This window comes from Sarcophilus harrisii, chromosome 3 (genome assembly GCF_902635505.1).
Source record: "Sarcophilus harrisii chromosome 3, mSarHar1.11, whole genome shotgun sequence".
Classification (NCBI taxonomy): Eukaryota; Metazoa; Chordata; class Mammalia; order Dasyuromorphia; family Dasyuridae; genus Sarcophilus; species Sarcophilus harrisii.
In genome coordinates this window covers 232,507,452-232,531,029 of record NC_045428.1, presented here as the reverse complement: position 1 = coordinate 232,531,029, position 23,578 = coordinate 232,507,452, and the positions used below count along the sequence as shown (strand labels likewise).

The window sequence follows — 23,578 nt, the reverse complement described above, 5'->3', positions numbered from 1 at the left end:
CTTTCTAAGGAGAAGAAACAAAGGTACCTGAAGAAAATAATTCCTTGAAAATTATAAATGGGTAAATAGAAGTTAATGACTCCATAAGACATCAAGAAACAAATCAAGTCAAAAGAAGGAAAAGTAGAAGAAATTGTTAAATTTCTCATTGGAATATACACTGATCTGGAAAACAGATCCAAAAAAGATCATTTAAAAATTGTTAGACTATCTAAAAGCTGTGATAAAAAAAAAACCCTGGACATAATATTACAAGAAAGTAAGAAAACTACCCTGATATCCTAGAACTAGAGGGCAAAATGGAAATGAAAAGAATCCCCATTCACCACCTGAAAGGGTACCAAAATAAAACTTCTAGAAAGATCACAATCAAATTCTGCAGCTCTCAGACTAAAGAGAAAATACTTCAAGCAGCCAAAAAACAACATTTCAAATATCATAGAGGCACAGTAAATATTAAACAGGATTCAGAAGCTTTTATACATTAAAGAACTGAAGGGCATGGGATAAAATATTCTTGGGAGCAAAGGAAGTAAGATTACAACCAAGAATCACCTACTCAGAGAAACTGAGTATATACACCTCTTAAAAGGTATATATAATCCTTCAGGGGAAAATCTGATATGTTGACAAAATAGAGGATTCTTAAACATTTCTAATTTTAATGGTATTTTAATTTTCCAAATACACACAAAGATAGTTTTTAACATTCACATTCACAAAAGCTTGTCTTCCAAATTTTCCTCCCTCTCTCTTCCCCTTCTTCTTCTCCTAGACAGAGGTTAATCTTAATCAATATAAGTTAAGCATGTGCAATCATACTAAACATATTTTCATGTTCATCAAAGCAAACTCATCAAACCAGAGATGAATAAAATTTTGATCTTCAAATACAAGTCTCAAGAGAAATGTAAAAAGGTAAGAGAAAACATAAGAGATTCAATAATATTAAACAGTCTATGCAAGATGATGCTAATAATTCCTATGAATTTTATCATTATTGGGGTAGTTAGAAAGAGTATATGTAGATAGATAGATAGAACAAGTATGAGCTAAGAATTATGGGGTAATATAAAAAAATTAAGAGGTTAGTAAGATCTCATGAGAAGGAGAGAGAAGAGAGATTGAACGGAGTGAATTACTGCACAAAAAGAGTTATTTTAGCAAGGAGGAAGATGGGAGTGTGGTGGCAGGCAATACTTTAAGCTTTCAGCAGAAGTACCTTAAATAAATACTACCATATTCATTCAATTGGATATAAAAATCTATTCTTACCTTATAGAGATATAAAAGAGGGCAGGGATAAAAGGGGGAACTGATAGCAGGAAAGAGAGATTGAGAGAAGATGTTAACAGAAGTAAAATACTTGTAGAGAGGGATAGGTTGAAAAGTAAAAGAGAGAAAAAAAAGAATAAACAAAGGAAAAATAGGAAGGAGTGAAATACATTATAAATTATCACAACATAAGATAAAGAAAATGAACTAACCCATAAAATAGAAGCAGATAGAAAAATGAATTAAAAACCAGAACCATACAATATGCTATTTACAAAAAAACACATTTGAAGAAGAAAAATACAGAATAAATGTATGTGCAGAAAAAGCCTTTGACAAAAGGCAACACTCATTGCTATTGAAACTTTAGAGACAAAGCAACAAATGGAATTTTCCTTAAAATTATAAGTAATATCTATTTAAAACTATCAGCAATTATTGTCCCTAATGAAAAAAGCTAAAAGCCTTTCCAGTAAAATCAGGCATGAAGCAATTGCTGAACCAAGGCTGTTCAATGGCTTGGACAAGCTTGTAAAAGGACAACATAAATAGTAAAACCCCTCAATACAAGTGAAACATTTGGAAAAGTATACCTCTAAACTGTATTTCTCTTAAGAAATATTTGCTCAAAAAAAAGGCCACCATGAAGATAATTTGAGTTTTTACCATAGTACCTGCTGCTGAGAATGAAAAAAAAAAAAGAGAAATTTTCTTTAAAGAATTGAAGTCACTCCAAAATAAAGTATGCAATGTTCTGATTGATTCCAATTTTCTACCTGAAACTAAGGCCCATTTTAAAAAATACAGTATTCATTGTAGTGACTAGATGGTACAATAGATAGAATATTGGGCCTGGAGTCAGGAAGACTCATCTTCATGAGTTCAAATCTGGCCTCATTTACTTACTAGCAGTGTGACCCCAAGCAAGTCACTTGACCCTGTTTGTCTCAGTTTCTACATATGTAAAATGATCTTGAGAAGGAAATGGCAAATCACTCCAGCATCTTTGCCAGAACACTAAATAGGATCACAAAAAGTTAGCCACAGCTGAACAACATCAATGCTATATAGTTAGGAATCGTGGAATACCACACTTTCTGAAGACTTAAATTTCTGAGTCTTCCAAAGGTTGAATAAGAGGCATGTGTTGTATGTGAAAATGCTCAATTTCCAGAAAAAAAAATACTTCATAGAGAAAAATGATAAAAAGGATTCCATCAAACAGATATATGACTAGAAAATAAGGTTGCCTAATAATTCAGGAAGAGTTCCATGTAGGCATCATTTGATTTTTTAAAGAAGAAATCTATATTTTGAGTAGACCTTCCGTTGAGGATTTATAAGATGTCACTCAATGTATAAAGTGGTGAATGAATTACTATCTGAACCACCAGAGAGCATATTTTTATTGATGAGACCATAAGTCCAAAAAGAGTTCAATAACATTGCCAGATAACATTTTTTTCTCCTTTCCCCTTTTTACCCAGAAAAAGAGAAGGCTAAATTGCAGAAATGCAGTTTGAAGGTATACTTTTCCAAATGGATTACTTATATAGAGGGGTTTTAATATTTCCTAAGTACTTACATATTTCACCAAATAACTATATTTTGAGGTAGACAGGAGAGTTATTACTATTAAAATTTTTATAAATGAAGAAGCTAATGTTTACAGTAATTAAATGGCTTGAACAAGTAATTACACATTACTGGTAAATGGCAAAAGCCAAACTTAAATCCAGATCCTCTGATTCAAATCCATGATTCCTCATACTGTACAAGCTTATCTCTTATGAAAAATACCATTGCACCCCAACTCCCAAAACACATCAGAAATTGGTTTTCTGAGATAGTCATCATAATCAATGAACATTTTTTTCAGTTTATAATGATCTATATTGTCATAATATTAATATAAATGAACTTATTGCAATTACAAAATTAGATATTAAAAAACTATTAAGAGTATTTCAGACAGATATAGCAAAAAGTACATAATCAGGCCTGGTTCACTTGCATTATTTTATTTTAGATTTTACTAAATATCTGTTTTAACTTTATGTGTACCAAAAACAAGTTTAGTGTCATGCATAACCCAGAAATTCAGAATCAATCCTATTCTGAATAAGCAGCCTTAAAATCTAAAAAAAAAAAAAAACACTGATTATTATAAAAACCATAAATATTGCCATGTGCTTCCTCGTTAATATTACTGTTTAGACTGAAATAGCAAACTTACTTTTATTTCAATGTATAAGCACACCTCCGTTAATATTTGATAAACAAAATTACAAATAAAAAAAATCAACTTAAAAAAAAACCACACTGTTTTTAAGAAGAAAAAAGTCCCCAAATGCCATACGATTTGAAATGTACAGGTTGAAAAAGGATAACATGTAAATGTGCTCAGGATCCACAGAACATATATACATATACATATATATGTATGTACATATATATATATATATATTTTATATATATATATATATGTGTGTGTGTGTGTGTGTGATCTTGAATTTTGCTTTGCATTTAATATTGTGAGACACTGAACATATATTAATATGTTGTATATATTATATCCTTTATATTGTTGTCTATGAACTTACAAATATTTTTATAAAGATATTTCAACATAATTTTTTCATTTGAAATCCTATATGTTTGAATTTATGTTTTTAAAAATATTTTGAGAAAGGGATTATAGATTTCAACACTATTCAAAAATCCAAGCTATAAAAAGGTTAGATTCCCTGATCTAAAAATAATCTGAAGCTACTTTGATCTTGAATGAGGAATAATTTACAGTGACTAACGAGGCAGAGAAGTAAGCTCATGCTTAGCATTGTCTAATACCAACAAGGATGGAGTCCAACCTATCAAAGAAACCTGCAAATCCCAGAAAGTCCAAAGAAAAGCTAGTGGTTTAATGAAATGGTTCTTACCACCAGCACCGATTCTTTCCCTTTCTCAACTGCCAAAATCCAAGAATATAAATTGGGAATAAAGATTATCTAAAGCTATTTTCAAATCGCACAGTTTTGAAACTAAATTAAATGCAAGTAAGTAGTAATTCTTATTAAAGCCCATTAATTCAGCACATTCTTAAATTCTTGAGCAGGCAGATTGCCTCCTAACTTTAGGATTAAAAACACTATTTATTTGATTTTAAATGCTCAAAGATAAACCTCTAGATGCTCAGATGCATAAAGATAATGTCCACTCTACCATCATAACTCTAAACAAAAAATAATCACAAGGGTTAAGAAGAATAAGACAAATTAAATACTATATCAACATATAAAAGAATCTTTGTTTAGTAACAAAAATATTTATTGTAAAGGTAACTAGTTTTAGTATGACATACACCTTTTAATAAAAACCCTTTAAGATCATATAGAGTTAATCACATATCTTCAGCATGAAAATCAAGCAATGAGATTAAAATAAAATCAGAATTTCATAGATATGCAAGATTTAAACTAAAAGTGATATTACTCAGGACATAACACTTTAAATCTCTCCCTGATTAACACAGAATATAAATAATTTTCTGTTAAATTAAAACAATTCTTTGCTACTGTACTAAAAATCCTATGTCTGTTTGCTATCAGTCTAAGTGCCTATTAATACTAGAAATAAAGTATGAGTAAATGAAAAGTGCAAAAATAATTTGTAAATTCTTCATCAGTTGAAAATCAGCATCAACATGAAATGAACTACCATCAATCAAACAAGAATTTAGTAAGTTAATGTAATGTCAGGCACTATGATAAATGCTGGGACTAAGAAAGCAAAATTGAAGTAGTTTTTTTCCTCAAGGAACTTAATCATATTACTTCCTCTTTATTGTAACAGAAATAAGCATTATCATTTAGTCTCAAAATTTTAAATAAATCATATCTAAGACCAATCATGGATGCAGAACAATAGAAATAAAATTTAGGGTGACACCCTACCTGAGACAAGTGAGACGGTGTCTTTCTCCCATGAGACAACAGTGATATATGCCTCCACAGAGGAGGAGATAATGCACTTGAAGACAGCTACATTGCCTCTCATGGTTTTCTGGTCCTCCACACGGACTGTATAAGGTTCCCGTAAAACTAAAATAAAATAAAATGTTACTCTCAGGGATATATGTTTCATGATGTATTGATAATTCAAATTTTTTTTTTGTTGATAAAACTTTTATGGGCAAATTTTAGCAGTATTTTTTTAAATTAAAAAAATACCTTTTTCAAATTTAAAAGACAAAACACTTTTACATCTCACTGTTGAAATTTAAAATATTAACTGTTTAAAAATAATTTTACATGTGTACTTGAGAAGAGTAACTTTAATGTAATTTATTTGGCTCTGGCACAGTCGATCTAACTTTTTGAGGTGGAAGACAATTATTGAAATGAGACTAGCCTTCCCTAAAAAGTAATGATAAGATAGGTGGCAATTGTTATTTGCATATTCTGTGGTTTAGATATGAAAAAATAGTTTGTAGCATAAGATGTTTTGATTTTTTAAAATTAAGAACTTTTTGACTTTTGACTAATAAACAAGGAAAATTTCCTCTGGCCATTTCTGAGAAGACTTATTACAATGTTTATGTGAGGACTACAAGTCTTACCTAATAAAAAATAAAAAAATATGCTTGAGGATAATCAGGCTGATATAATTCTCAAGAAATTAAGTTTGTTAGTAAGCCTCCTGAACTATTCCAAATGTCAGTATGGAAAAATCAGATATGGCTATATGCCAATTCCAAGTACCTTGTCCAAAAGGACATAGGAGATAGTGCATAAGCTGTATTTATGTATCTAGCATAAAGAATTTACATTTTTTTCTTAAAGATGAGATTTTTATTTTGAAACTATAGTACTGTATGCTGGGAATTGTTATTCACTAGTAATATTATTTACATTTGTTCTGAATCTTAGCTCTTAGCAAATAAATTCATCCTGACTCTTCCACTAACTAAATGTATGACCCTGAGTAAATCATATAAATCCTCTGAGTCTCTATGTGTGTAAGAAAGAATTAAGTATCTCATTGATCTTGACCTCTAAAGTTCTATCATTTTGATTCATTGTTTCTAACTTTTTTCCCCTAATTGCATTTTATTTGTTTCAAACAACAAAAATCCACCTTATTACACGCTTACTCCTACCTCATTCCAACTGAAAACAAAAGAAAGACATTATAAACACGTATAATCAATCAAAACAAATTTCAGATTAGTCATAGCCAAAATGTTTTTGTGTCATTCAGCACTGTATTTAATCTCTTCATCAGCATGTTGTAACAGGATTTATCATTATTCCTCTGGAATCATGGTTGATCATTGTATAGATAAGAGTCCCAAATCTGATAGAGTTGTGTGCTTTTACTATAATATTGTCATTGAATAAATTATTTGCTTCATTTTGATTACTTCACTGTTCATCAGTTCTCATAAGTCTTTCCATGTTTCTCTAAAATCATTATTACCTTTATTTCTTCAATTCCAACAATAGCCCATGCTGGTAAAGTGAAATGCATTTCTGTTCTCTATATGTATATTCTTCTTGTTAGTATAGATATTTATTTATCTATTATTACTGTTGAATCATTCATGTCAATCAAGTCTGACTCTTCCTGACCCTATTTAGGATTTTCTTGGCAAATATGCTAAAATGGATTGCTATTTCCTTATTTAATGTATACTTGTACATAATTTTGTGAGACAATTTTCCTTAACCTTCCTTTCCCAGTATATTTCTTCTCTCTCTCCACTTTTCTTGTAATATCATTGATACATAACAGTCAAGACATAAAACCATTCCCAAGCCATATCTACTTAGACTAGTTCTGTGATCCCTAATGACAGGGTTTAGAAGGAATACTTGTATTATCTTCCCATACCAGAATATAAACAGTTGATCCTTGTTTACCGCTTTATCAATGTTCATGCATATTTGCCGTTTTTATGTTTCTCTTAACTCCCATATTTTAATTTTAAAGTTTCCACATATTTATCATAGTTCCCATTAAGAATTCTTAGAAGTTTTCTATTTCACAATAGATCCCCACTCTACCCCCACTGCATTATATTCAGTAGTGTACAGTAAATTATTTTTGGCACAAGTCAATATCATTTGTTTTTTTAAATACTGTATTCCATAAAAGAAAAGAATATTTAATCCCTCTGCCCTTTATTGTGGGGTTGCTTCTAAACAATGTGATATTCTGCCTGTGGTTCTTCAGCACTTGGATGCTTTTCCCTTGACCTGGAAACTTTGGGAGTTTGGCAATGATATTCCTGAGTGTTTTTACTTTAGGATTTTTTTTCAGGACATAATTGGTATGGCCTTTCCTATTTCCAATTTTGTCCTTGGGTCTAAGAGAACTGAGCAGTTTTTTTTTTTAATTATTTTAAAAGTATGTTTAGAGTATATATTTTTTTTCTTTTTGATCATGGCATGCTGTTATTCTAATGATTCTAAAATATTTTCTCCTGATCTGTTTTCCAGGTAAACTTTTTTTCCTGTGAGATACATTGCATTTTCTTCTATTTTTTCAGTCTTTTGAGTTTATTGTGAATTCTTTTTATTTTTTTCCTTGAGTTACTGGCTTCTATTTGATCCATTCTAATCTTTAAGGAGTTTGTTGAATTCTTCCATTACTATCAACTTCTTTCCATTTATCTCTCAATTGACTTCATTCCATGTTTAAAAAATTATATATATATATATATATATATATATATATATAATCATATTTTTAAAAAGCTCTTGCTTTCCAGGCACTCTAGAAGTTGAGTTTGTATACAAGTTGTGTTTTCTCTGAGGCTTTGTATGTAGATGTTTTGTAGTTATCCTTTTTTAAGTTTAGGTCTTGAGCTTCCCTGCCACTATAGTAGTTCTTTATACTGGGATGCTCATTCTTCCTGCCTACTTTTGGATTTGGATTGAATATTCAGGGTGGGCTCTTCTGTGCTTCTAGAGCAAGGGTCTAAGGCTGGTCTGGTTGTCACCTTCCCTGAATATTTATTGAGGGTTGGATTTTTCCATGATCCCCATGTAGGCTGAGGACTTACAATCTTTTAGTACTCTTAAAGTAGAAATTCTGGAATTTATTGTATAACCTTTCTGGCTTATATTGCATTAGTTATTAAAGAGAATTCTTCCCTTTATTATTTATGTGAGGTTTAATCTGTCAAACTACTTGTATAGTACTACATTAAATTCTGGGTAAGATATTTCATGAAGATCACTTAGAAGGTATAAAGGAAAAGAGTGAATAAGATTTTTTAATGCTCACTATATTTCAGGCACTGTGCTGAACACTTTAAAAATGATATTTTATTTGATGGAGAGAATTCCAAAAATGACAACCATTCAGAGGTAGGAATTTTGTTCTGACTTCTCTGGAACAAAATGGTAGAAAAAGGGAATTTGAGGAGAAAGAAGGACTTTTACCAAATAAGAAAGAAATCAAATAGTTCATCAATAAGGAATTTTGACTTATGAAGAAGGTTAGATATTGAAGTTGTTGACAAGAAACTTGAAGAAATAGAGGAAAATTTGAAGGACCATTTCTGGGTCTAAATTTTATAATAATTCCAGATCTATAGAAGAAAGAGTTTTAAGGTTACAAAGGATATTGTCTAGATGATAAGGAAGATAAAGAAAGGTAAGAGGGTAGGTTATGACAAGAAATAAGGAAAGTAAGCCTCAGAGTTTAGGCAAGAAATGAAGAATCAAGTCCTAATAGAAGTAGGTAGATTTAACTTATAGGTATCACAAAGATTTGGTTGGATAACCCTTATGCCAGGACTATAGTACTAGATAAGTATGGCTTATTTAAAAGAAATGAGATTAAAAAAAAAAAAACAGTGAGAGGCATGATTAAGTTTAATCAGATTTGAAACTGTGGGAAGCATGGTAGAGAATGTTTGGATGAAAACTAAAAAAGGGAGAAATAAAATTAATCCTATTATTGGTTGGAGTAAAACAAACTGATCAGAAAAAGCAAAAACAGGAGAATCTGAGGAGAAATACAAAAAAGCATACCACACACTAACAGAGAAATAAGGGACTTCAATTATCCAATGATTTGCTGGAGCAATATTTCTCTCTTCCTGTCAAAAGCAACAAAGCTAATAATATTTTTCTTACTATAGTAAAAATTTATCTTTCATAAGTTGAAGAAAACAACAGTGATGTGTATATGAACTGATTGTTTTCCATGGGGAAAATATTCTTCTCTTAACCACTACCACCTCATTTGTGATAGAAGAGAAGAGAATATTTGCATGTAACCTGATATGTACCACGTGTTTGGAGAAAACATATCTCACGGGGTTAGAGGAAAGAAAGCAGTGATTCTATGGAATAAAATATTTCAGGGAAAGCTAGCACAGGAGTGATAGGAGACATTTAACAATGAAATTCTGAATTCATACTGGGAAGCAACTCCAATGGCTTTGAAGAGTATAGGAAACTCATTAGCATATATACACAACAGAACATGGAAGCAAGGTCAGACAATAGAGTGAATATAAGGATATGGCACATTACTCTTTTAGCAATATATGCCATGCCACATTATTTTTACAATAGTTTCAGGAATGAGCTGAAGTTGCAGAGTAAAGTTAATAAGGTCAGAAAAAAAAACTGTTTATGTCAGATATATTTGGAGAAAATGGAGGATAAAATAAGTTCAAGAACATTTGCTTGTGGTGGTAGAGCTTCTCAACTCATCTCATTTGGGGGGATTGCAAAGAAGAATGACTGTATTGGGATTACAGAACAAAAATAACTAACAGAAAAATGATATCCAAGGTAAATGAGGAGATAGTAATATAGTATCTAGATGCCTTTAATGACATCAAGTCCCATATGTATAACATTTTTAGTAATTAAGAGAAATGGTGGATGTGGTTACTAAGACACTGTCAGTGATATATGAAAGAAGATGGGAAATAGAAGAGGTATCATAAGATTGAAGGGGAGCAAGTGTTTATTTAATTTTCTTAAAGGGGGAAAGAACCAAATTATTTTTTGATTTCTATTCTACACTACTGACTCATATTTAATTTTCAGTGCAGTAAAGGCAATTTCTGGGGGATATTCTAGAACAATTCATTAAAAGATGATTTTTAAACACCTATAAAAATAAAAAATCAGAAATATGAAGTAGCTAGATGGCATATTGGATAATATGCCCATGTTGGAGTCAGGAAGACTGATCTCCCTGAGTGCAAAAGTAACCTCAAAACATTTATTAGCTGTGGGACTTTGGGCAAGTCACTTCAATTTTGTTTGCCTCAATATCCTCATCTGAAAAATAAGCTAAAGAAGGAAATGGTATACTATGCCTTTATCATTGCCCAGAAAATCCCAAATTGGCTAACACAGAGTTGGACATGATTTCAAATAACTGAATAACAAAGATCAGAAAGAACCAACATGTTATGCCAGAATAATCTCTTTTACCTTTTTGACATATTACTAAATTAGTAAATGAGAAAAATACTGTGGAGAAGTTTTCCCATTTGTAGCAAATCTTTTGGTAGAGTATCACATACTGATATTGTAAAAAAAAAAAAAAACTATAGACATAAGGATTAAATGATAATATAAATCAAATGGATTCATTACTGATCAGATGTCAGACTCAAAGAACAAGTGTTAATAGTTAAATATCAAGATAGAAATGCATGACCCGTAGAAGTACTCAAAGCATTTCTCCTTGGCTCCATGATGTTTAACTTTTGTATCAAAGTTCCAGATAAAGGCAAAAATGTATACTCAAAAAATGACATGAATGTATACACTTTGACAGATTAGAGCATAGCCTAAATCTAATACAACTAATTTAAATAGGAATAAATATAAAGTGGTTAATTCCAGTAAAAAAAAAATAATAAATTTTAAAAGTATGAAATGAAGAAGCCTGAAGATTTTTCCCTGAAAAATAAAATATGAATTTTCAATAGAATGAAAATATGAATTAACAGTTCAAGAAGTTTAATGCAAACTTATCTTATATTAAGAGGACCATGGCTTCTGGGAAATAGAAAGTAATCATTTCACTGTACTCTGCACTAATCAAACTTTATCTCATATATTGCCATCAATTGGGTACTAAGGTTTTCAAAGAATATTAATAAATCAGAGAATGTTTAGAAGACAGAAACAAGTAGGCAAAAGGGCTAAGGCCTATATTTCTAATGATATATAGGGATTAGTTGAATTAACTTGGCAAGTTCACTTTGAGGGGGAGAAAAGACAACTCACAAAAGTGAGCTGTCTCACAGTATCTGAAGAGCTATTATGTGGAGGAAGAACAAACTTTGAACTGTTTGATGCCAAAGGGATGAACAAGGAATAATAAATAGAATTTGAAAATCTTTTTGTTAGAAAAAAAGGGCAGTTAGGTGATATAGTTGGAATTTAAAAGAAAACAGATCTGAAGACTATATTGTTTCATCTGAAAAAAAGGAAAAAAGAAAAAGAAGTAGCAATCCTGATTTCAGACAAAGCAAAAGCAAAAAGAGATGCTGAAAGAGAAAAGGAAGGAAACTAACATCTTGCTAAAAGGCACCAGAGATAATAAAATAATATTGATACTAAACACATATGTATCAAGTGATATAGCATCCAAATTCTTAGTGGAAAAGTTAAGTGAGTTGCAAGAAGAAATAGACAACAAAACTATAGTAGTGAAAGACCTCATCCTTCCTCTCTCAGAACTAAATAAATCTAACCAGAAAATAAAAAAAAAGAAAGAAGTTAATATGGTTAGTAGAATTTCAGAAAAGTTAGATATGACAAGCCTCTGAAGAAAATTAAATGGGGATAGTAAGGAATATATTGTTTTCTAGGAGGTACATGGCTCCTATACAAAAATTGACATATTAGGGTATAAAAGTCTCACAATCAGATACAGAAAGGCAGAAACATTAAATACATCATTTTCAGATCATAATGTAGTTAAAAATTACATGTCAAAATAACCATGGAAAAATAGACTAAAAATTAATTGGAAACTAATTAATCTAAATCATAAAGTATGAGTGGGATCAAACAACAAATAAGAAACAATAAATAACTTCATTCAAGAGAATGACAATGAAGAGACAATACACCAAAACTTGTGGGATGCAGTCAAAGCAGTTCTTAGGGGACATTTTATAGTTTTAGATAGTTACATGAATAAAATAGAGGAAAAGGAAATCAATGAATTGGGCATATAACTGAAACAACCTAGAAAAAGAACAAATTAAACTCCCCCAATTAAGTACCAAATTAAAAACTTTGAAAGTCAAAGGAGAGATTAATAAAATTGATAGTAAGAAAACTATTGAGCTATTAAATAAAAGATGTCAGTTTCTCAAATAATAAATGATCAAAAAAGAACAATTTTCAGTTGAAGCAACCATAGCAATGTATAGCCATAAGAAAAATGCTCTAACTCACTACTGATTTGAAAAATTCAAATTAAAATAATTATGAAGGACTATCACATACCTATTAGATTAGCTAATAGTAAAGAAAAGTAAAATGAAAATGGTGGAGGGGATATGGGGAAAATGAGTCATTAATGCTCTGTTGGTAGAGTTCTAAACTGATTCAACCATTCTTTAGAGCAATTTGGAACTATGGCCAAGAGGCTTTAAAACTTGTCTATAACCTTTGAACCTGAAATACCACTACTGGGTCTGTATCCCAAAAAGGGAAAAAAAAAAAAAAAGGAAAAGAAAAAGATCTATATGTACAGGGAATGTTTATGGCTGCTCTTTTCTAGGGACAAAGAACTGGAAACTGAAGGAATGCCAATCAATTTGTGAATAACTGAATAGACTGTGATATATAATTAAGATCAAATACTTTATGCTGTAAAAAAATGATGAGAAGGGTGTTTCAGAATAACCTGAAAAGACTATCATGAGTAGATACAAAGGGAAATGTACTATATACATAGTAACAACAATAATGTAAGATTGCATTGCAATCTTTTCCCCATATCCCCTCCACCATTTTCATTTTACTTTTCTTTACTATTAGCTAATCTAATAGGTATGTGATAGTCCTTCAGAAGCAATGCAATGATCTAGGACTATTCTAAAGGACTTATGATTAAAAATGCTATCCATACCCAGAAAAAGAACTGATGGTGCCTGAAAAAAATATACTTTTCCCCTTTTTTTCTTGAGGGTTTTTTTTGGTCTATGTTTTCTTTTACAATATTATTAATATGGAAATGTTTTACATTATTGCATATGTATAGACTATGTTGAATTACTTTCATTCTTAATGAAAGGGTGGGATAGGGAGAAAAAAAGGGAAAGAATCTGAAACTCAATTTTAAAAATACATGTCAAAATTCTTTTTACATGTAACTGGGGGAAAATACTAAAATAAAAGAAGACAGAGAAGCCAACAGGTAGAGATGAGAAGAGACAGAACTCCAGGCATGTGGGTCATGCCCAGTGGAAAGATAGAGTGTCTAGTTATTGGAATAGAAAGGAGCCCAGTGTCACTGGCTAAAAAAGTACATAGTGAAGATTATAGTGTTAGAAGACTGGAAAGATAAAGGGGGCTTAAGTTATGAAGAACTTTGAATGTCAAATAAGATTTTTGTATTTGATAATCAATAGGAGTTAATAGGGAGCCCCTAGTGTTTACTGAGTAGGTTTGGTGCTGTGATCAAACTGTGCAAAATCATTTTAGCAACTGAATGGAAAATGAATTGGAGTGAAGAGAGATTTGAGACAGGCAGATCCACTAGAAGGTTATTGCAATAATTGGTTCAGGCTTGAGGCAATAAGAGCCCGTATCTGGTGGTAGCAATGTCAGAAGAGAGAAAGGAGTATAATTGAGAAATAGTACAATGATTTTATCAACAAACTTGGCAAGAGATTGGATTATGAGATAGTGAGGAGTTGAAGATATTTTCTAGGTTGTAAATCTGTGATAATGAAAACATAAAAGGGTTGCCCTTTATAGTAATATAGAAGTTAAGAGTGGACATTAGCTTAAGGGAAAAGGTAACAAGTTTTGTTTTGGACATGATAAACTTAATAAGTATACTTGGCATCCAGTTTGAAACATCTGAAAGTCATTTAGATGAGAGATTGGAAGTCAGGATATAAGTTTGAACAATTAAATTTTAGAATTGTCAGCAGAAATGGTAATTCAATTCATGGCGGTTAATGAAAGCAAGTGAAGTATAGTAGAAAGAGAAAAGAGGAGCATGCCCAACAGAATCCTGAGACCTGTAGTTAGAATGTATGAATTAGAAGAGGATCCATCAAAGAAGACTTAGAAGGAGTATTTAATCAGAAAGATAAGTGGAGACTCAGGAGAAAATAGTGCCATGAAAACCTAGAAAGAAGAGAGTATCAAAGAGAAGAGGGTGAGCAATAGTTTCAAAGACTACAGAGAGGTTGAGGACAAAGTCTTTGGATTTGTTAATTAAGAAAGAGATCACTGGTAATCTTGGAAAGAATAACTCTAGTGTAATTATCAGGTTGGAAACTGTTTTATAATGGATTAAGAAAAATAGGAGAGAAAACTATGCATCTATTATAAATGGCATTTTCAAAATTAGCGACAGTGATAAGATTATAAGACAATAATTATCATGGAAAGAAAGAACAAGTAGGGTTTTCAAAGATGAAAAACATATTTGTAGACAATAGGAAAGTAGTTAGTAGACAAGCTACATGCTTGTGTAAGATGGGAGTGAGGGAAAAGATAGTGTCAGAAGGCATATGAGCAATATGAAATGAAGAGAGCAAATGACCTCATTTTTCCCTATAAAATATGAAGTAGTGTTTTCTCAAATGACAGGATTGGGGAAGGAAATCCATGGGAGGTCAAAGGAGATGAAAATCATTCATCATAGGGATCAAGGGAGATGATAGGTATAGAACTTTGCAAATACTGAAATGCTATATATGCATGGTAATTCTTTTTTTTCCCCTTCTATTAGCCTCTCCTTTTCCTTTCCCCTTTCTCCTCCTATTTCCCTATACAATGAGATAAATTTCTATATCAAACTAAATATGTTGGATATTCTCTCTTTGAGCCAAATCTAATGAAATTAAGGTTTACACTATGCTCATCCTCCTCCCTTTTTTCTTCCTCAACTGTAATAAATCTTTTTTCCTCTTCATATAATATAATTTACCCCATTTTACCTCCCCTTCCCAGTTCTTCCAGTACAATCTCTTTTCTACCCCAAGTTTCTTTTTTGTATCATCACAATAAGGTCAAATTATACTTACACCCTCTAAGTATACCCCTAACAAAGATATAGTTCTCAAGAGTTAAACATATCACCTTCCCATATAGAAATATAAACTTTTTAAGCTTTAAAAAATAATTTTTCTTCCCTTATTACCTTTTGATGTTTCTCTTAAGTTCTGTATTTGAAGATCAAATTTTCTGTTCAGATCTAGTTTTTTCACCAAAAATAAATTAAAATTTCCTATTTCATTAATATCCATTTTCTCCCTGAAAGATAATGCTTAATTTTGCTGTATAGTTGATTCTTGGCTACAGTCCAAGATCTTTTACCTCCAGGATATTATATTCTAGTCCCTTCAATCCTATAAAGTAGAAAGTGATAGGTCCTGGATAATCCTTAATATTTGAATCTTTTTTTTTTTTCTGGCTTCTTGAAATATTTTCTTCTTGATCTGACAATTCTGGAATTTAGCTACAATATTCCTTGGAGTTTTCATTTTAGGGTCTCTTTCAGGAGATGATCGATGGATTCTTTCAATGGCTATTTTATCCTCCGGTTTTAAGACACCAGAGCAGTTTCCCTTGATGATTTCTTGAAAGATGTCATCTAGCCTCTTTTTTTCATTATAGTTTTCAAGTAGTCCAATAATTCATAGATTGTTTCTGTTGGATCTATTTTCCATGTAAATTATTTTCCCAATGATGTATTTTATATTTTCTTCTATTTTCTCATTTTTTGTTGTTTTGTTTTACAGATTCTTGATGTCTCATTTAGTCATTCACTTCCATTTGATTAATTCCAATTTTTAGTTAATTACTTTCTTCAATTAGCTTTCTTATCTCTTTTTGCATTTGAACAACTAAAGTTTTAAATGAGTATTTTTGTTCACTGGATTTTTTTTTCATTTCACAAATTCTACTTTTAAGGAGTTGTTTTCTTTTTCCATTTTGCAAAAATTATTTTTTAAGGAATGGTTTTCTTCAGAAAATTTCTGTTTTTCCTTTTTTGAAGCTCTTATTTTTTTTTCTCAATTTCCCAATCACCTTTTTATGATCTTTTTGAATTCTTCCAAAATAGCTTTTTGAGTTGGATAGTAACATGTCACCTTTTATGGCTTCTTTTGAAGATGTTTTTCCTCTAGCGTCCTCAAGATTTGAGATCTTTTTTGCTCATTTTAAAGTTGAGGTCTGCTCTTAGGGAAAAGGGGAGATTGTCCCAACCTTCCTCTATAGACAACAGAAGTTTCACACTGCCTGGAGCCAGTGCTTCCAGCTTTCTTCCTGTGCTGGGTGGGCGAGGCCAAGTCCCATGTCTCACTATTTGCCTTCTGTAGTTGTGTTGGAGGTTTCACAGCTAGTTTCCTGATCCATTGACTTCTGAACCACGGCAGAGTAACCAATGCGACTGTATTTTGGCTAAACTTCCCACTAGATTCCCTTGGCCTCTCCACCCTGGTCCTCCCAGCATTAGGCCAAGTCTCCCCCATGCCCAGTTGAAACAACTTTCCTGAAGTTCTTCCAAAATATCTTCTTCTGGAAGTGTTACATTCCAGATATTTGTGAGTTCTTCCACACCATTCAGAGGCTTGATCTAGTGTTAATCTGAAGGAAGTCAGGAAGAGCTCAGACAACAACCTGTCTACTCTGCACCATTTTGGCTTTGCCCTGCTAAGTCTTGTTTTTTAAACCTTCATAATAATTAGAGCTATCTAAAAGTAAAATGGTTAAATCAAAATATATGTCTCATTTCCTAAGAGGTCTTCAAGAAGAAACTGGAGATAATTTGTTAGATATTTCATAGTGGGAATCTTTTTTGTATATGAACTGAACTAGACACTTGCTGAAGCCCTTTCTTAACTCAAAAATTCTGTAGTTATTGTGTTTTAATGATAAAGGGGAGATAAATTCAGTAAGTAGAAATACAGAAATTTGATGTAGTAGGTAGATAAGTGAAACTATTAGAAAGTTCATGTAATAAAGGAATAAAGGAAAGGTGAAGTATTACTGTGGAGTTGTTGACACTAAGGAATAAGAATAGAATGAGCTTATCAAGTAATTAAGAAGTGATAACTGATAATAAAAGTATTACCATATATTACAAAATTTGGGGAAAGAAACGGAAGACTATATGGGCATTGGTTATTTTCCTTACTGTTGTCTATTGAAGGTAAAGGGTACAAAATAGAAAAAAAAAAAATTAATGACAAAGTCTGCCTCTTTCAAGTAGACCAAAGATGAGATTATAATCCTGGAAAATCTAAAGCAGGCTGTTAAATAGATTCTTAGATATAGACTCCTTTAACCCTATAACACCCATATTTTTGAAAATCAAATAAAGACCACCTAAATATAAAGCACCAAGGGGTGACCAAAATAAGTGACTATTGGACTTCTGGATTTTTGAGTTCATCAAAGAAGTCACTCAATGTGCTAATTTTGAAAGGCAGTTCCTTAGTTGCCACTGGGCCCTAGTTGCTACTGAATAAATGCACAATTAATTTTTATCCAAAATTGCCTTTTATGGGTTGAGTGATACAAGATATTTTCCTTAGCAAGGCAGATAGAGCACAATGAGCTCTTTTTAGTAAATGGAAATGGTTCATTTAAATTCATATGAATTTTAGTGTCATTCTGAAATGGGGGATAACAATTCCAGAGAGTGAGATTTTGGTCTAGACTCAGGTGCCATGACTTCTCTACTGATTCAGTGTATCCCAACTTACAAGAAATTATCTCATTATTCCAAGAATGTCAGTACATTTAGTGTACTGATAACTCCAACTTCTAGAACTAGGCATGCTTAACTGGACTTTAGTAGCCACTAATCAAGTAATGTGGAATAACTTGGATCCTACCAGTGGCATACTCTTCAGGCTGGATGGCTAACATATGAAAAAACCTTGAGGGATGAGGCAGAAAAGTTATACATCTGTACTGATTAACAGGCCAAAGTCTAGAAAGCACAGTAGTAGATCAGGAGTCCTCAAACTATGGCCTGCAGGCCAGATGCGGCAGCTGAGGATGTTTATCCCCCTCACCCAGGGCTTTGAAGTTTCTTTGTTTAAAGGCCCACAAAACAAAGTTTTTGTTTTTACTATAGTCCGGTCCTCCAACAGTCTGAAAGACAGTGAACTGGCCCCCTATTTTAAAAGTTTGAGGACCCCTGGTAGTAGATAATCAAAATCTCTATCTTTGGGGTCAGCACCAATGGAAAAATATTGTCAAAGCTTTATTTTATATATACTAGTTTAATAGACATGTCAGCACTCTTCAGAGATGTATGCTAACAGTCAGGCTGGAGTCAGTACAAGAATAGTAAAAGTTATGGAGTACAATCTGTTGAATATGAATATTGGAGTGATTTATGTTACAAGCAATAGAAAATCACAGAAGATTTTTAAAATATCTTCTAAGCAGTTCTAGGGTGAAGGATTCAAGATCCAAACCTAGTTTTTTCAGGTTCTAAGATCAGGATATCTCCTACTATGTTGTTGTTTTATGAATATAAATATTAGAGTGATTTTTGTGATATGAATTAGATGATCTTTTGCTTGAGATAGTTCCATACAATCCCTTTAATTAAGAACAAGGTGATTTTTCGTGTACATCTGGACTCTTTGTGCCAACCAGAGCTCCTATCTCACTCAACTGGTCTTGTAACCTTACCCAACTGATACTTTCTCATCTCAGGACAAAAAGTTTTCCCCTACTATGTATTCAACAGCTGAATTATTATGCACCTTACTTCTCAGATCAGGTGCTCAACTTCCTAGAAGCCATATAAATGATAAATCAATGTCAAATTAAGAAAAGAAAAGATCTCTAGCAGTATCTATGATTCAGTCTCCAAAAAAATTTTTTGATAAGTACAAACTTTTTTTTATATAGTTCAAGCTGAATTCCTCTGATCTTTTTTTTTTATTCCTTCCCCATTACAGTTGCCAATACCTTAAGATCCTTATACTTCCAGAAAACTCTGTATATCCTAAAGAAATGGCTCATTTTCCTCAATTGTCAGGCATCCCTTCCTCTGAGATAAATTCAGATACCTCTTTTTAAAGAAGAGTTAGGAAACCTTGGGGAAACAGCTTGCTTTATAATACCATAAAGGAGGTAAAACTTTAGTTAATATAACTATGATGGAAGTGCATTTATTTGGAAGAAAAGAAATTTTCTAGCTGACTTGGTGATAATTCTGAGTTCTTAAATGGGAGATAAAGGAGAGATCTTATTTAGCCCTAGGGAAGAAGTGGGAAACCCCTCCATACAATCTATAAGGGACAAAGTTTGTACATAAACCCCTTGGTAAGATTTTCAGAAACCTGGAGGAGGTTTGAGTGGATGAGCCAGGGAATGATCATTATATCCTTTTTCAAAGAGGACCAAAATGACATCTCTATTTTGGGAGTCAAATGTGTATGACTGTGGATGTCAGACCCATACTACCTCAGGAGGCTCAACCATACGTTGGTCATAAATAGTTCATATGAACATTTGGAGTTGAGATGGCTTTAAATTTGCACATTTCATGTTTATTTTGAACTATTGTAATTTTGCTTTGCTCATAAAATACAGTTCTTTGATGAGCCTGTGCCAGTGTCTTTCATGTCTCAAAATCAATTCCAAACATCTTTAGAGAGACCTTAAAAGTGTTCTTATATTGCTTCTTCTGATCTCCATGTTAGTGCTTGTCATCTGTGAGTTCTCTATAAAATAGTCTTTTAGGCAAACATATTTGGCATTCAAATAAGATGACCAGCCCTCTAGTGTTGCACTCTTTGCAGTAGAATTGAACACTTGACAATTCAACTTAAGAAAGGACCTCAGTATCTCATAACTTATCTTGCCAAGTGATCTTCAAAATTTTCTTTAGACAATTCAAATAGAAGTGATTCAATTTTCTGTTATGGTGCTACTATATTGCTTCACAGGCATACAACAATGTAGGTTAGCACAATGGCTTGATATATCTCCAATTTGGCAGGTAACCTATTATTTCTTCTCTCCTACACTTGATTTTGGAGCCTCCCAAACACTGAGGTAGCTCTAGCAATACATGCATCAACTTTATCATCTATGTGCACATCCCTGAAAAGCATAATGCCAAAGTAAATTAATTTACCCACAAAATTCTAAATTTATTTGTTTGCCATGATGAATAGTTCCATTTATGCATGATGTCATGCCAGCTGATAGAGAAGGTATATTTTCCTGGTGCTCATTGTTAAGTCAAAATTAGCATAAGCAGAAGAGAATCAATCCTTATTTTGTTGCATTTCAGTCTCAGAGGCTTCATTGACTGCACAGTTATGTGTAAACAAAAACTGATGCACCAATTCTCTTTCCACTTTAATCTTGGCTTTTCAAGTTAAATAATTTACTGTTGGTGCAGTAGCTGACCTTGATGCCATTTTTGTCCTCACTGAAAATATCTGACAACATTGCAGAAAACATCGTGCTAAAAAGCGTGGGAGCAAGCACACAGGCTGCTTCATTCCCTGGGTGGGTCAGTGGATACTGAGTAGGTTGCAGTATTAATTTAGATTCCAAGGAAGCATGCATGCAAGAGATTTATGACTTTTTACTACAGATTCATATTTATTACAGATAACTCTAATGAAAGATAATGATTTGTTGATTTGCTAGAAGTATCATCTCTAATATGGCCCTGATGTCCCTGGTACTATTTCTGCTCATTAACTTATTAACACCTTATGTTGAAACCCACTGAAATACAAAGAAGTGTAGAGCAACATCTATCACAATGATCAGATTAATAAAATTTGAGATTTACTCTTTCCAGAAGAAAGAATAAAAATCTAGGATTTCTGATTTTTGTTTCTTCCATTTCTATTCTTTTTTTCTTAATGGTGAGCTTTGCAGGGAGGAAAAGATGTAATGATTTTTTTCTTTTCCTTTTGGTGTGCGTATTCCATAAGGTTTGTAAAAAAAAAAAAAAAAAAAAAAAAAAAAAAAGCACTGAAAGTATTTAAATGGTGGAAGGTCCTCTAGAGTATCTTTAGGATCTTGCCTCTATGGGAGTGGTATATAATAAAACCAGGGTTCCCTTATTTTCCTGCAAAAGGGATTAGTTTTCCCTAAAAAAGGGAAAGTATCCTTGGAAAATTGATTGATCATTGTTTCACTTGACACAGCTTCATGTTTATTTTAAGGCATTAAAAGTCTGTTATATGTGTGTGTGTGTGTGTGTGTGTGTGTGACTAGGTGATTGACTAAAGATCTCACAAATCACTAAATAATGTTCTCTGCTGATAAGATGAACTTCAATGTGGAGATAATGATGGTTGCATTGAGAAAACTTAAGTGTCACTTGTTATATATGTAATATATCTTTATTCTCCTAGGACAAAGTAAACTTTTTTTTCATTAACTGTTCAAAAACTTGTGGATCTCTCATTTTGTTCTAATATTAAATCTGAACTAACAGAATTCTGGCTGCACCTAATAATTAACATCATGACTCCCAGTTCTCAGTGTTGTGCTTTCCTATCTATTAAATGATGTTGGGGGCAGCTAGGTGGCGCAGTGGATAGAGCACCAGCCTTGAAGTCAAAATTAGAATATGGCCTCAGACACTTAATATTTCCTAGCTGTGTAGCTCTAAGCAAGTCACTTAATCCCAATTGCCTTACCAAAAAAATAAAAAAATGAAAATAATAATGCTGATTTGTGTATCTATTAAAAAGAAAAAAAAAGTTTAATTTCTTAATTTCCTCTTCCAATTAAAAATCCAGCCAGAGTTTCAAATATTAAAATGTATTATCAAATTCAAAAGGAAGTTGCTATAGTTGCACCTGTTCTAATAATGTTTTAATCTTGTTCATATATCATTTTGCTTTCATCAGATTAAGATTTGTTTTAAAATACATAATAGTGCACTTACATGTTAATTTGAATACAAATCTAAAATCATTTAAGAGTTTAATTGTTATGTAGTGCCATTTTTAGTGTTGCTTCTTTTAGGTACAATACTTTTCTGGTTTTCTTGAATATATGCTTCTAAAGATCTAAGAAAACATTTCCAATGTACCCTCAGTCAAAATGAAGTAGTAGAAATGGCCACCTGCGAGTATCAGTCACATTCTTCCTTTTCTCTCCTTGTAACAAAACTACAAGTAGCAAATTATAAACATTCCATATTTTACGTACACATTGTAATTTATTCAACTGCTGCTATAATTGCAACAGAAATTAAATCCATGTCTATTTTGTGATAGCTTTTTAGAAGATATAAGACATTCTTTGTGATGTTAGAAAATACTATACAATCCAAATGAGACAGTTTACTTTTTTATTCAATGTTTCAGAAACAACATATAAAGTGGACAAAGAGCTTACCTTTGAATAAGAATGTTGTAAGGAAAGTTCTCACTTCTGACACATACTAGTTATGTGTTAGTTATTAAAGGTCATTAAATTTCTCAAGGCCCTAAGCAAAATCTATAGGACTCTAAGTGTCATATGAGTTGTTGATCTGCGTTAGTAGAGAAATGTTGGAAATAGAAATTCTCTGGTACCTAACCAAGAAAATTACAGGCATAAATTGAAAAAAAGAAAAAAATGATTATGTGCTCAATTTGTATTCTCCCAAAGTCAAAAGAAAGTAAGGAAGATTGCATTCAAACCTTTTACCCTATCTATACGCAGCGTTTTGGCTGGACCTTCTATGGCAAACTTATGGGAAGGCATAGAGAAGAGTAATAGAGTATGGGAAGTTATTTAAGGATGTCAATCTTCATTATTGCAAAGAATACCCATAATGATGAGTTCATATTTTCATTTGAGTAGTCATTATTTCACCATGTTTGCTTTCCCATTTGTATTTATAAGGTATACATATATCTATATATACATATATATACACATGCATACATAGATACATGTATGTATAAATGTGTATATATCTTCGTAATATATTCATACACATATTTGTGCTTTTTAAAAGTCTAAAATCATCTAGAAAATTCCTTTCTGATGACTTATCCTGCTCTGGCCCTGAAGATAATTCTAGGTCCTTAAAGGCTCTGCCTGCATAGTACAAACTATCTTACCAA

The 23,578-nt window shown here is 32.0% G+C and overlaps 1 protein-coding gene across 2 annotated transcripts in view; it reads right to left on the bottom strand.

Moving 5' to 3' along the window:
• Positions 1-23,578, bottom strand: part of DSCAM (DS cell adhesion molecule) — a 683,895-nt gene that overhangs the window by 552,134 nt on the left and 108,183 nt on the right. For both annotated transcript variants that reach the window (XM_031959192.1, XM_031959191.1), the window contains exon 3: positions 5,229-5,375. In XM_031959192.1, the coding sequence (XP_031815052.1) occupies positions 5,229-5,375 (147 nt within the window). The remainder of the gene's footprint in view (positions 1-5,228; positions 5,376-23,578) is intronic.